The sequence below is a fragment of the Lipotes vexillifer genome, unplaced genomic scaffold (assembly GCF_000442215.2).
Source record: "Lipotes vexillifer unplaced genomic scaffold, Lipotes_vexillifer_v1.1 scaffold225, whole genome shotgun sequence".
NCBI classification, from domain to species: Eukaryota; Metazoa; Chordata; class Mammalia; order Artiodactyla; family Lipotidae; genus Lipotes; species Lipotes vexillifer.
Window position 1 is genome coordinate 1,279,457 of NW_006787630.1, and position 14,801 is coordinate 1,294,257.

Below are 14,801 nucleotides of genomic sequence, written 5' to 3' on the forward strand. Positions count from 1 at the left end.
CCTCTGTCACCTCCTCCCAACGACCCAGGTCCAGGCCTCCCTGTAGCTTGAACCTTTGTTCTGGCCTTTCTCCCCGTCGCTGCCCCTTCCATGCCCATAACAGGGACCCTAAGAAGCGTCCACGCTCTGGTCTCCTTCCCGAGGTGAGCAATGGGCCACGGGGCTGGGCAGGCGTGCTGCAGACTCGGGACTGAAGGTCATTCCAACTGGTCTGCCAGAGAGGGACACCTGGAAGCCATGCTCCTGGGCCAGGGGCCAGGACGGCTGTCCCTCCTGGGTGGTGAGGGCAAGGAAGCAGGTGGCAGCTGTGAGGGATGGTGGGAGGAACCAGGGGAATGGCTTCTCCTAGTGGGAAGCCCACCCTGCTTGGCCAACAGGTCCTGGCGGGCGGGAGTCTGGGTGCAGGGGCATCTGGGCCAGCGGGTCAGGGACCATCCTGCGTGCTGGACCGCCTCAGGGTGAGCCTGACCTCCTCAGCGAGACCGTAGCGCAGCCTCCGAGATCTGCCCCAAGATGGCCAGCTGAGCGGGAGTTGGGTGTGAGCTGAATGTCTGGGTGTGAGCTGAAATGTGTCCCAAGTGTGAGCTGCCTGGCCCAGGTGTGCGCTGGTCTCTCCCAAGAGCCCTGCGTGCCCTTGGTGAGCTCTGGAGCTTGGGGCACCTGCTCAGTGTCAGCTGGGTGTGAGGTGTGTGTGTTCCACTCTGGAGCCGTGAGTCTGGTTGTATGTTCCGGGTGTGAGTGTGTGCTCTGGTGTAGGGACGGGGGCGGCGTGTGTGTGTGTGTGTGTGTGTGTGTGTGTGCAGGTATGAACAGTGAGGGCTTTCACATGCCCCTGGTGACCTCCGTGGGGTTCCAGGTGTAGACCATCTCCACCAGGTGTGAGCTGTTTACGCCCAGGACCCTGGGCCTCTGAGCACCTCCCGCCCCCTGCCCAGCTCAGCGACCACACGAGGGGCAGGACGACAGCGTGAAACCCTAAGAAAACGCTTGAGAAACTCTGCAAAGGTGCATCCTGATGAAAAAACAGGCCTGTGGTTGGGTCTCTACAAAAAAACGGGAAGTTCTGCCAGGAGCCGGCTTGCGGCCGCCCCCTACGGGAAATGCATAGGTGGTAGTCAGACGGGCCAGCCGCGGGCTGGCGTGGATCCGGATCCGGGCGGAGACGGAGACGCGGCCTCCGGCGCAGGCGCTGGCGCAGCGGCGGGGGCCGCGGGAGGTGGGCGGGGCCTGTCAGATCATCTTCATGTTGAACTTGCGGGCGCCTCCCTGGCCGGCAGCCGCGGCGGGCCCGTCCACCTTGCGGAAAGAGTACTCCACCGAGAAGTTGTTCTTGTGCTGCCCGCGGCCGCGGCTCCACACGAAGAGCAGCAGGAAGCAGAAGAGGACGACGCCCAGGAAGGTGATGCAGCCCATGGCGGTAGACACCAGGATGGTGGTGAGGTCCAGAGGAAAGCGCGCGGCCGCCTGCGTGTCGTTGCGGCCCTCGCCCGGGGTCCGGTTGGCGGCGGGCTCGGGCTGCACGCTCAGCGTGGCGAAGTAGGTGTCGTTGCCGCCCGCGTTGCTGGCCACGCACGTGTAGGTGCCGCTGTCCCCTGGCCGCGCGTCCCGGATCTGAAGCGTGCCGCCCGGCAGCACGCGCGCCCGGCCGGCGCTGGCGGCGGTCACCGCGCGGTGGCGCGGCGTCACCCAGGCCACGGTGGGCGCCGGCTCGCCCTCGGCGCGGCACTGGAAGCGCACGTCGTCGCCCGCGGCCGCCGTGACACGCTGCAGCCGCCGCTCGCGGATCTTGGGCTTGCGGCACACGAAGTACTCGAAGAGCGCCGAGTCCGGCAGGTTGCGCAGCGCGTCGCCGCGGACCTCGGCTGGGGTGGCGCAGGCCGGCAGGCGGCCGTCGAAGTTGAGGGTCTTGCGGCGCTGCACGATCCAGAGCAGGCGACAGTCGCAGGCCAGCGGGTTCCCGTCCACGCGCAGCGTCTCCAGCGTGTTGACCGAGTGGAAGGCGGTCTCCTCCAGCGTGGACAGCAGGTTGTTAGAGAGGTTGAGCAGGCGGATCTGCCGCAACCCCAGGAAGGCCTGCGGCTCCACCACGGCCAGCAGGGCCCCGGCCAGGTGCAGCTCACGCAGGCGCACCAGGTCGCGGAAGGACCCTCGCGGCACCGTGCTGATGGGGTTGTGCGAGAGATTGAGGCAGGTGAGGTGGGCCTGGTGGCGCAGGGCGGCGGCCGGCACGGCGGTGATGTTGGTGTGCGTGACGGACAGCGAGGTCAGGTTGAGCCCCCTCAGGCTGCCGGCGGCCACCTCCTCCAGCAGCGGCCAGTTGTCGATCTCCAGGTGCAGCAGGCCCGGGAGCCGCTGGAAGTTCTGGTCCTCCAGGGCGGCGATGGCCAGGTGCCGCAGCCGCAGGGCGCCCAGGCCCCGCAGGTGGCCCAGCGACTCGCCCGACAGCGCCGTCAGGTTGCAGCGCTCCAGGGTCAGCTCCTCAAGCGCCAGCAGCCCCGCGAAGGCCCGGCGCGAGATGAACACCAGGTCGTTGTCGCCCATCTCCAGCCGGCGGAGGCTGCGCAGGTCCTGGAAGGTGTAGTCCAGGAGGATGACCAGCTTGTTCTCGCTCAGGTCCAGCAGCGTGAGGTTGTCCAGGTGCGTGAAGACGCCGGGCGGGATGAGCTTCAGCAGGTTGCCGCGGAGGCGCAGCTCTCGCAAGCGCGGCAGGTTGGCGAAGGCGCCGGGCTCCACGTGCGCGATCACGTTCTCGCTCAGGTCCAGCTCCTCCAGCAGCGGCAGGGCGGCCAGGTCGCCCGGGTTCAGGCAGCGGATGCGGTTGCGGCTGAGCTCTAGCAGGCGCGTCTCGGCCGGGATGCCATCGGGCACCGCGGTCAGCCGGCGCCGGGGACAGGCTACCGCGCGCATCTGCACTGTACACTCGCAGCGGGCCGGGCAGCCCCCAGCGGGGGGCGGGGCCGCGGGCAGGAGCAGGAACTGCAGGCTCAGGACACACAGCCAGCAGGTCATGGTGCGGAGCCTGGGCCTAGGGCCGCGCCACCATCCTCGTGGGCACCTGAGGGCGGGGGCAGCGTTAGCACCCGCATCCCGCCATCCCGCCACCCCGTCCCGTCCCATCCCATCCTAGTAGCTAGCTCAGGAAGCGATTATCCACCGTGGGACCTGGGATCCCCCTCTGGGGTGTCTACCCAAGGGCTGGGTAGGGAAGCAGTGTGGACGGATGATCAGGGTTTTCAGGGTCCATGGAGGGGGTGACTTCAGACCAGGACAGGTGACATTTGAGCTGAGACCCTGGGCTGGGTTGAACTGTGTCCCCCCAAAAGAAACGTTCAAGTCCTAACCCTGGTACGTGGGAAGGGGGCCTCGTTTGGAAATAGGGTCTTTGCAGATGTGGTGAGTTGAGACGAGTTTATATTGGATTAGGGTGGCCCTGAATCCAATGACTGATGTCCTTGTAATAAGAGGGAAGTTTGGACTCACACATAGATGCACACAGAGGGGAAAAGGCCGCGTGAAGATAGAGGCAGAGGTTGGAGGGATGCGTCTACAAGCCAAGGATGGCGGGGGCCCCCAGAAGTTGGGAGGGGCAGGAAGGACCCTCCCTTGGAGACTTCAGAGGGAGCATGGCCTGAGACCCCTGGATTTCAGACTTCTGGCCTCCAGAACTGGGAGAGCATAGATTTCTGTTGTTTTCAGCCACTCAGTCTGTGGTACTTTGTGTTTGGCAACAGGAAGCTAATACAGACCCAAAGAATGACCAGGAAAGGGCCCGTGGGTGTTGCAGAAAGAGGGTTCCAGGCTGGGGGAAGAGCCAGTGCAAAGGTCCTGAGGCTGAAGGAGTGGCTGGTGAGGCTAGGAGTACAATGAATGGGGGTGGGGAGTGGGAGTTGCACTGGAGGGTTCACGGAGGCTGGATGATGTGGCTGGGGAGGCCCGGAGGGACAGATGCCAACACGCCTGGGCCTTTGCAACTGCGCCTTCTGAGCTGTTCCATCTCTCCTGGCAGCCAGCTGGCCCTCCACCCCGTGTCCCCGCACTCTGCTGGGCTGCAGCACGGATCCCGGAGCCAAGGTGGGTGGGGGTGGGGAGGGCATAGGCAGATGGCAGCCTGAGGGTGCTGCTCCGTTGGCCAGGCACCTGAAGCCCCCAGGCATCCCCTGACTCCCCCTGACACATGCTTGCTGCCTGTTTCCTCACTGTTCCCACAGGCCCGGCTCAGCAAGGACCCAGGCTGTAGATTCTCATCTGCTAAACAGCGGTGAGGCCAGCTCCGGCCTTCCTGGGCCCTTTTGGGAATTTTAGGTGAGCATTAACACACACAGAGCCCTGAGTAACTTAATGCCAGAGGTGAACCATACGTCACTGGGGGGAGAGTTTGTATTTTGCAGGTGTCATCAATTTAAGATGAGGTCATACTAGAGCAGGGTGGGCCCTGATCCAATGACTGGTGTCCTTATAAAAGGGGAAATTTTGATGCAGACACTCAGGGAAGATGGCCACGTGACAACAAAGGCAGAGACTGCAGTGATGCATCTATAAGCCAAGGGACACCAAAGATTGCCAGTAACCATCAGAACCTGGAAAAAGCAGGGAAGGATCCACGCCTAGAACAGCTGGAGGAAGCACAGCCCTGCTGACACCTTGATTTTGAATGTCTGGCCTCCAGAACAGAGAGAATAACTTTCTGCTGTTTTAAGCCACCATGTTTGTGGTATTTCATTATGGCAGCTACAAGACCTAATGGAATATCCATGGATCCGTAAGAAAAACTCACACATGGGAGCAGAGTGAACAAGGAGGTTTGCTGCAGAGTCATTTGGAACAGCAAAAACTGGGACTAACCTAGATATCCATCAATAGGGGATCAGGTAAATAAATTGTGGTCCGTGCCTGCTGTGGAACACAGGGAGACTTGTATGTACCAATGAAGAAAGACTGTGGAGATGTAGTTATATGGGGGGGGGGCGGTGAATAAAAATCCCAAAACTAACCTAAGTGTCCATCAATACGGGATTAGTTAAATAAACTGTGGTCTGTGCCTGCTGTGGAATCAAGGAGATCTGTATGTACTCAGTAGAAAAAGAGAGCTGAGATCTAGTTATATGGAGGAAAAATGGAACTAACCTAAGCACCCATCAATAGGGGATCAAATAAGCCACAATCTATGGTTATTGTGGAATGCTGGGAGATTCAAATGTACCCACAAGGAAATCTGGCTGAGGTGTAGTTCCACAGGAGGCCAGGGGGAATCAAGTTTGCCAAACAATCACAGACAGCACAATCCTATTCATGGCAAAATAAAATCAAACACCAAACTCAGTTCTTGATTTGGGTGGGCACATAAACACAAGTGCAGGTGCCCCTGAAACGCCTGGGAATTCACACACCATTCAGGACAGCACTGAGAGTGGCGGGAAGGGAGTTGCCGTAGTGGAGAGTGTGGTCACATCATGAGGAAACCGAGGCGCCCCTGGCCTCCAGGAGGTCACAGGTCTTAGCTCCCTGTCCCCGGCTGGGGAAACTAGCAGGGAGGCAGAGGAAGGGAGTGAGAGGCATCTGGTTGTGCCTTCCCACTGCAACTGTCCTTAATCCCGACCTGGGCATTGCAGGGAACATAATCCTTCCCTGAGGCAAACTCCTTCCCCCCCCCACCCCGGCTCTTTTTCTAGGTCATTCTCTCCCGTGTAGTTGCCCTGGACAGCATGTGGAGAGGCTGTGTCCCAGGAGGGGACGTGACAGTCAGAATTGATGGTTCCCTGTTCAGCCGTCTCTTTTCTACGTTAAAGGGGCTCTGAGGTCACTCCCAGGTCACCATCCCAGCCCAGGCCGCTCCCTGTGGTCAAGGGATAACTGTCCCCCAGCCGGGGATGGGGCACAGCTCCTCAGCAGTCTGCTTTGGAGGAGCAAGGCCCTCCCTGGCTCTGCCCCAAGAAGGAAATGGCTGGTATTGTTCAGCCCCCCAAACAGACTCCTTGTGGGGGCAGAGCTGCCTGCGTTGTTCCTTCTGCAGGAGAGAATTTCACGTGCCTGGCCCCTCCTTGCCCTCCCCTCCTCCCTGTCTCCCCCTCGCTCACTCTGCTCCAGCCCCACAGGCCTCCTCGCTGTTTCTCCAACATGCCTGCTATGGTCCTGCCCCAGGGCCTTTGCACGGGCTGTGCAAGACCCAGACCACTGTCCCTTCATGGCTCTCTCCCTGCCTTTATTTGGGTCTCGCCCCCAGTGTCACTTCCCTGGTGACTCTCTGCACTAAACTACCCCTCCCCTCCCCTCCCCCCAGGCTCTCTGAAATGCACCTTAAACCCTGTTCAAAGCTGGTCTTTCTTCCTGGACTGGAAACATCATCTTCATCATTATCATCATCTTCATCAAAATGGCAAACTCTGGGGGCTTCCCTGGTGGCGCAGTGGTTGAGAGTCCGCCTGCCGATGCAGGGGACACGGGTTCATGCCCCGGTCCGGGAAGATCCCACGTGCCGCGGAGCGGCTGTGCCCGTGAGCCATGGCCGCTGAGCCTGTGCGTCCGGAGCCTGTTGCTCCACAACAGGAGAGGCCACAACAGCGAGAGGCCGACGTACCACAAAAAAAAAAAAAAAAAAAAAAAGAAAAATCTGCTCTAGCCCCCGCTCTGGGCCAGCCCTGGGCTAAGGCTCCACCTGGATCCGCCCATTTAATTCCCACAACAACCCCACAGGGGTGGGTCACACCCACTTTACAGATGGGAACACTGAGGCTCAAAGCAACATAAGTCACCCGCTCAGGTTCACACCGCACGTCAGAGGTGGCAGGGGATAGTCTCGGAGTGAGGTGGGGTGGTGCTACACCCTGTAACACTCGCTAATCTTTTTTCTTTTCTTTTTTTTTAACAGAGGCAGGAGAGGGTCCTGGCAGTTCATTCAGCTAGAATTCAAAATACGGCTCTGTTTTTGCTGGACCTGTTTTCATCGTCACCTGCGGAGATCCTGTAACACTGGTCTCCTCTCATTCGTTGATTCTGTCCATCAGTCAGTCAACAAACATCTACTGTGCCAGGCATTTTCCACGTGCTGAGGACACACAGTGCGTGAGACAAAGGGGTCAGCTTTCTTGGAGCCCACGGATAATAAAAGAGGTAAGTAAATACACTCTCTCCCACCTTAGGTGGCCGTAAGTGGAGAGAAATAAATCCAGGAAAAGGGCGAAGGGGGTGCTGAGGGGATTGCAATGATCTAATTTGCCAAGAAAGGGACATTCATACAAAGACTTGGGAAGGGAGAAAGGGAGCCGAGCGGGGTCGGGTGGGGGGGCAGGCAGCAGTACTGGGCCATTCAGCCACGGAGTCCGGGGTCGGGCACTGCAGAGAGAGGAAGGTGGACTTTTTACAAACTTAAATTTTTTTTTTAAGTTAGAAAGAATTAAAAAAAAAATAGTTGTCACAGAACAGTATCAGGAAGGAAGTACTTCAGTGACGAGAGGCCAGCACGGCCAGGGCACAGCCACTGTGACACAGTCACAGAAAGGCCAGCAGAGACCTCGGTTCTGACGCACTGTGTGACCTCTGATGAAAAGTGCGCCCTCTCTGAACCTCGCCTGTCAAAGGGAGCAAGTCCCGGGGCGCCCTCGGAGCATTCGCGCTGTAACTGCTCCTGGGATGAGAGGATAGCTGGTTCTTGGTGCCCAGCGGGGGCTGCTCCAGCTGTGACCCAGTTTGTGAGCTATAACCTCTCCCCCGAGCATGGGCCTGTCATCTCTGTGTGGGGTGGGTGGACTCACAGCTGGGCTGGAGCTTGTGATGCCTCCCCCTCCACTGTGGGAAGGTCTGGTCTGGGCGAGGGAGCAGCGGGGACTTGACTCTGTCTCTAGCAACCCTGTTCATTCACTTACCTCGACGTTGGCTGGACTGGGAAGCGGAGAGCTCGCGGGAGGGTGGTTTCGGTGGAGGGCTGGGTGCCCTCAGCAAGTGAGTCACCCTCTCTGGGCCTGTTTCCTCGCGTGGAGGCCTGGACCTTGAGGTGGGGTTAGAAGGCCAGGATCCCAGGTCCTGATTAGGGTGGGGGTCTGGATTCCAGTCCTGCTTTTGCTGCTAAGTTTTTAGGGCCTCGGGTCCATTTCCTGAAAGGTGGTGAGAAGGCCAGCCGGCTGTGAATGGTGGTGGGAAGGGCAGGCGGGGGGTGGGAGGGACAGGTCTAGCAAAGGCCACTCAGTGGGGCCATGCTGGGTGGTAAAATGAGGCCATGTGGACAGGTCCATGTTGATTCTACATCTTCTCTGCCCCTTCCCTCCTCCTTGAGGCAGGGGCCTTGGGGGAGGTGACACCCACAGGGCGGTCAAGGTCACCACCTGCCCTCCAGACACTCCTTTTACCCCCAGGGACCTGCCACCCTGTCCGCCCAGCACTAAATACCATCTGTTCACTGATGACTCCTGACCCTGTGTCTCTCCTGAGCTCCAGCCCTGGGGACCAGCCACATCCCTGACATCACCCGGAGGCCCCGCAGTGTCCCGACGTCACCCGTCCCCTGGCAGCTCCTCATTCACACCCCCGGCCAATCCATCACCAGGTGCTGTCAGCTCCACCTCCAAATATGTCCCAGATCCACCGTGCTCTGCATCTCTGCCACCGCCAGGCCACCACCAACCCACTCCAAACCCTCTTCCTGTCAGCATGGGCTCCAGCTCACCCCGCACCGTTCAACAGACACCCTGCTTTTTTCAGGACTCAGCGTCCCCACCTTCTGAATGCACTGGGGTTGTGTGAGGTCCCTCAGCATCGCTGACTTCTGGGGCTGGATCATTCTCTGTGGGAGGCCATCCTGGGCACTGGGGGGTGTGGAGCAGCATCCCTGACCCCCACCCCATCGACGCCAGGAGCCCCCCAGTCGTGACAACCATAGACGTTCCCAGACATCGCCCACGTCCCCTGGGGGGCGGGATCGCCTGGGTGAGACCCGCTGTCGGTCGTAGAGGACGCTGGGCACAGAGCAGGCATCCAGTGGCTGCCCCAGGAGGAGACAGGCTGATTATCAGCCTGTGTTATAGATGGGGAAGCAGAGGCCCAGAGAGGGGAAGTGACTTGCCCAGGGCCACACAGCAGGTGAGAAGCAGATGTAAGACTTGAATCCAGGACTCCACACCCTGTCTTCCCACGGTTCTCCTAGGGTTGGGGCGGTGGGAGCCCATCCTCGTGGGACCCTGACTTCTGCCAGCTCTGCAGACCCAGGAGCCTGCCCTGTGTCAGCCGGGCAGAACTGTGAGGCCCCGGGGCTGCCCTTGGCAGAGCGAGGCTCCCTCCCCCCATGCCATGGTCAGCGAGCACGGGGCTTGTGGCCAAGGGTGGAGGAGGCCCTGGGGGCCAGCCTGGCCCATCCTGGGCTGCGGGTGCAGCCGTGTTGGGGCTGAGTCCCCATGTGACTGTTGATGTGGGAAAAACTGCTCGCCACGTGGACTGAGCGCTATTCATGCTGAGCGTGCTGCAGACCAGCCCCCCTGAACACCCAGGGCCACCCCCCCTCATTTTCCACACAGGGGAGCCAGAGCCTCGGGGCTGGTGGCCGAGAACCTTCCCATCTCTTCTCCCCGGCGAGGGGCAATTCCCACTGGGGCAGGGCTGCCCTGGCCACACTCCAGGACTCCCTCTCTCTCTCTGAACCCCCAGTGGGCCAAGTGTGGGCGCTGGGGGCTCAGTAGCACCGGGCCCTTCCTCGGGGCATTTTTTTCCCATTTCAAGTGTCCAGTGTTTTGTTTTTTTTGGTACTTTCACATATATGTGCAGCCATCACCTCTAATTCCAGAACATTCCATCACCCACAGAAGAAGCCCCGTCCCCATGACCACTCACCCCCTACCCCCTGCCCCAGCCCCTGACAACCCACTCTCTGTGTCTGTGGATCTGCCTGTTCTGGACGTTTCCCATCCATGGAATCACACACTGTGTGGTCTTCTGTGTCTGGCTTCCCTCACTGAGCATCGTGTCGGGTGGGCAAACAGGCAAGACGTGCAAGCACATCCATGAAGCAGATCGTTTGGGAAAAGTGGGGTCTGTTATCTGGTCTGATGCTTTGTCCAGCATGGCCGGGAAGGCCTGTCTGAGCTGAGTCATGAATGGCGGGCAGGAGTGAGCAGGTGGAAGGCTGGGAAATGGTGTTCTGGGTGGAGGGATCCACGGGGGCAAAGGCCCTGGGGTGGGAATAGGCTGGTGCTCGGAGGACAGAAAGGGGGGTTGTGGCTGGAGGCTCAGGGTGCGTCTGAGTTTGGATCTGGGGGGTCGGGGTTGGCAAGGGTGGAACCACGCAGGGCTCTGAACCCACAGTGAGGTGTTGGGACTTGATTCTGCGAGTGCGGGGGAGTCATGGGGGGATTTGGGGCAGGAGCAGGACGTATCCAAGCTGGAGTCTGAAGATGCGTCTGGCTGTGTGTGTTCTGGCCCTGTCACCCCACATCATCTGAGGCTGGAAACTTGCGTCTCCTGCCTGGACAGCACTGTCCCAAGGGCGGGGACCACGTTAGTCCTCTTTCTACCCCCCATCACCAACATGCACAGAGCTGGGTGCTCAGAGGGCCCAAGAATATCCAACGAGGGGCTTCCCTGGTGGTGCAGTGGTTGAGAGTCCGCCTGCCGATGCAGGGGACACGGGTTCGTGCCCCGGTCCGGGAAGATCCCACGTGCCGCGGAGCGGCTGGGCCCGTGAGCCATGGCCGCTGAGCCTGCGCGTCCGGAGCCTGTGCTCCGCATCGGGAGAGGCCACAACAGTGAGAGGCCCGCGTACCGCAAAAAAAAAAAAAACTCCAACGAATGAAGCAGAGAATCAGCGAAATCCCGCGCCAGGACGAGCTCTTCGGGGTCCCCGTCGGAGCCCGCCCCCAACCGCCCTGGAAGAGACTTTTAAGGCCCTGAGCCTCAGCTTCTTCTTCTGCAAAAGGGACTCATGTGACTAACAGCCGCCTCCCGGGGCTGACGGAGTGGCAGGTGAGAAGTCAGAGAGAAGATACTTTATGACCTGGGCGCCTTCAGAAAAGTCTCCAATGGGTGCCGGCTGGGGTCGGGCGCCCCGAGTCCTAGGCCTTGTTCTGCTCTCGGCCAAGTCCTCACCTCATCTGTTCATTCATTTATTCATTCGTTCAACAAGCACTGAATGGGCACCTTCTGTGTGCTGGGCGCTGCTCTTTGAGGGAAACAGCAATACGGACTGAATCCCTGCCACTCATCCACGGCTGATAAACAGGAGGAGTAAAACAGAGGCCACGTGTGGACAGGGCTACGGAGAGAATGAACGGGGCAGGTGGCGGTCTGTGGTCGGCAGAACAACGCCCCATCCAAAGATGCCAACGCACGACCTGATCCCTGGAACCTGCTAGTGTTACTTTATGTGGCAAAGGGGGATGAAATTAAGGATGCCGAACAGTTCACCCCGAGACCTGGAGGACCCTGGATTCCCCGGGGAGCCCACTGTCATCTCAGGGTCCTTATAAGAGGGAGGCGGGAGGGTCAGAGGCAGAGAGAGACGGGAGGTGCTGCGCTGCTGGCTGTGAGGATGCAGGAGGGGGCCGCGAGCCAGGGATGCGGCACCTCTAGAAGCTGGAAAAGGCGGGAACCGATGCTGCCCTGGAGCCTCCGGAAGGACCAGCCCTGCCCGCACCTGGATTTAGCCCCGTGAGACCCGAGCCGGACTCCTGACCCCCAGGACTGTCAGAGAATCAAATGTGTGTGGTTTCAGCCCTAGGTCTGTGGTGATTTGTGGCAGCAACCTCAGGAGACTCACGCAGGGTCTGTGCAGATTTGAAGAGGAGGTGGGTGGAGGCCTCCCCAGAGCTGTGCGCTTGCTCTGCGGGCTGGAAGGTGGAGGGGGCCGAGCTCCCCGCAGGGTCTCCCATCAGCCTCAGCTGCAGTGCAGCGACCTACCCTGGGGGAGGAGCCCGAAATCTGTCGGTCCAGGCAGGACCTGGGAAATGGAGACCCCTCCTCCCCTTCACCCCAAGCTGTCCTTTACCCAAATTTACCAGGAAGTTCTTAAGTCGAGGGGGCTGGGGTTGCCGGGGCCCCTCCCCTGGAGCAGAAGCAGCCCAGCCCCAGGGGTCCTGGCCAGGTAGCTAGCTCCCTCCTTCCCTCCTGGCCAGGGTCCCTCCCCCTCCCATCCCTTCAATCTTGAGGCAGCTTTTGCCCCCGACAGGCCACATGGGACTCATCCTCCGGACCCCTCTCAGGCTGGGGGATGCTGAACACGCCCTTGAGCAAGGCTGAGCCAGGCCCCTCCTGCAGGCAGCAGCTGAACCCACCAGGAAGGCGGGGGGGCGGGGGGAATAGATGGTTGCAGTCAGCCCCTCTGTCCCCGGGGCCACAACTGGGGCCAGAGGGAGCAAGGGCAGTGCGGCTGGCAGGTCCTCAAAGCGTTCCCTATTCCAGCGGCTAGACCGACTTGGGAGGTGGGGCCCAGCCACAAGCAGCGCCTGGCCCTCTGAGGCCTGCTTTTGGGGACGCACTGCCGACCCCTCAGGATTGGTGCATCCTTTGGCCTAGATCCGGGCCCTCCCGGGACTTTGATCCATGACAATTCATTAAGCCCTAATTAGCCTCCAGCTGCCTTTAGTCCCTGTTAAACCTTCGGGGGGCTGGGGGCCTCCCGACCCACTTTCCTTGCCAGCCTGTGCAGGGGGGCTGTGGACTGCCCTCTGCAGGTGAGGCCTCTAGGTCTGGAACCACGTTTTGAATGCCCACTGTATAGCACGGCCGCTCAGCCACTAGCCCAGCCGAGCCCCGAGGGGGGAGAATAACGGAACCCACTTGGTGAAAAGGAGACTGAGGGTGAGAGTGGTCCCCAGCTCGCCTGGCAGCACTCAGATTGAGAGTCAACATTTGAACCCGGGTCTGATGCCAGCTCCCTTCCACTGAATCCCAGAGCCCTACTGGAGGGTGGATGGACGGCCCTCTTAAGAGGCCCAGGATTGACATGAGGTGGTGGGCGGCTCACCCGGGCCCACCCAGGACAAGCTTTGCTTGGAGAGTTCTCCAAGAGGCTCCCTACCTGGTGACTAGGTGGTGACTCAGGGGAGCCCAAGAATGACAGCATTGTGGGAAGAGAAATAAAGTTGATGCCTAAGATCTGCTTTGTAATTCCCACTCAGCAAGGCACCTTCGGATCCCCGGCATCATGTGGGGGTGGCTAGGAGCAGCCACCTCCATTCTACAGATGAGCACACTGAGGCTGAGCAGGTGCAAGGCAGAGCTGCTGGGGTACCAGTGAGGATGATCATGGCTACCCCATGGTCACAGAGCATCTATCTCATGGCAGCCCCATGCCGGGGGTGCAATGCACCTCCATTTATTACATCCCGTGTTGATGTCCATCTCAAAACTGGAGCTCAGAGAGGGGCTGTCCTTTGCTGGAAGTCACCAGCTGGGACAGGAAACAGAGAAGCAGGCCGAGGACAGCTGGCTTTAGCCCTACTGAGCCCTCGTCCCATGGTTGGGCGTCCCCTTCCCATCTCCCCACGCCATCCAGGTAGAGCGGAGGAGCTGCATCTGCGGGGGAAGCCTATGGGGTGGGCCCACGGGGTCTTCCAGCTCAGATCCTGTCTCAGATGGCTGCCACTCCAGCTCAGTGGGGAATGGAGTAAGGCAGTATGCCCTCAGTCCGAAGGCCCCAGACCTCTCCCCGCTTGCCTGCACCTGGTTTCCACCAGTCTCATCCACAGAGACCCTGTGTCCTCCACCTCTGGGCACTCACACGCCTAGCCTTCCCAGCCTCCACACCTCCTCCAGGGAGCCCTCCTGGGCTGCTCCAGGTTTCAGAGCCCTGCTGTCCTTCTGAAAATTCCCCCATCGAGCCCCAGATGGTCTGCCATACTGCAGCAGACACCCCCTCCCCATGCCCCCACCAGCAACCATCTCTGTACAGACATGGATTCACCAGGCACTACTTGTTAAAAATGCAGGTTCTGGGGCACAAACCCCAGAAGTTCTGATTCCTCAGAACTGGGGGGCTAGAGTGCCTGTGTTGTCAGTGCCTGGGGCGCATGTTGAAAAAACCAGTCATAAGGCGGTCTCAAAAATAAGGACCGGGTCCTTTCCTGCACCCAGATCAAGCAAGGCATAAGGTGCTGTCCCCCACCCCCCGAACTTGTTGAATGGGGCTCAGTGGCCTCCCAGGCCTGGCCCCAGAGGCCCTGGGGGGCACCCATGCCCAACCTCACGGGATGGAGAGAAGCTCCCCCGACCCCATCCTTGCTGCTGCTTGGACACAGGCCCTCAGTGCAGGGGGCTCGGCTCTGTGCTCCCAAATCCCTCCCACCCGGCTGAGCTGTCCCCAGCCCCGGGGATGCAGCAGGTCCTGGTGTGGACCCTAAACGCTTCCTTCTCCTTCCTGGCAGCTCGGCATCCCCTAGGCTGGACCAGACCCCGCTGGAGGGGAGGGCAGGAAGGCTTGGGGCTGACGCTACCATCCTCCCGACCGTCGTCCACCCCCAGACCCAGCCAGTCCCCCTTCCTTCCCCTCATGGAAGGGGGCGCATCCCCTCAGGAGTACCCACTGCCCCAGAGAGAAGCCCATCTGCCTCCCTGCTCCTCGGCGCCCCAGGGGAGGAACAGGGGGACCCCAGCATGGGGAGTGGCCCCCCAAAGTTTCCAGGGGGAGCGCTGGGGGCCTGGCGAGGAGCAATGAGCCCGGGAGGGGCGCTCAGTAAGAGTGGTCCCCGGGCGAGGGGGGGCGCTCGCGGGGGGGGGGCGGGCTGCGGAGGGCAGGCGCAGCGGGGTCTCGGGGTCCGGCGCGGCCACTCACCTGGGCGGCTCCGCCGCGGACAGGGCGCGGGCTGCGGCGCGGGGGCCGCCCGGAG

The 14,801-nt window shown here is 60.7% G+C and overlaps 1 protein-coding gene across 1 annotated transcript; it reads right to left on the reverse strand.

Annotated features, from left to right (window-relative positions):
• Positions 1 to 1,230: 1,230 nt before the first annotated feature.
• LINGO3 (leucine rich repeat and Ig domain containing 3) lies at positions 1,231 to 14,795 on the reverse strand. The gene is made up of 2 exons (XM_007460373.1): positions 14,747 to 14,795; positions 1,231 to 3,055 (listed from the first exon to the last, which is right to left on the reverse strand). The coding sequence occupies exon 2, from the start codon at positions 3,007 to 3,009 to the stop codon at positions 1,231 to 1,233; it is 1,779 nt and encodes a 592-aa protein (XP_007460435.1). The 5' UTR covers positions 3,010 to 3,055; positions 14,747 to 14,795.
• Positions 14,796 to 14,801: the final 6 nt, after the last annotated feature.

Excerpts from the sequence above, each read along its gene's own strand:
- LINGO3 (XM_007460373.1), bottom strand. The coding sequence starts at position 3,009 with ATGACCTGCTGGCTGTGTGTCCTGAGCCTGCAGTTCCTGCTCCTGCCC.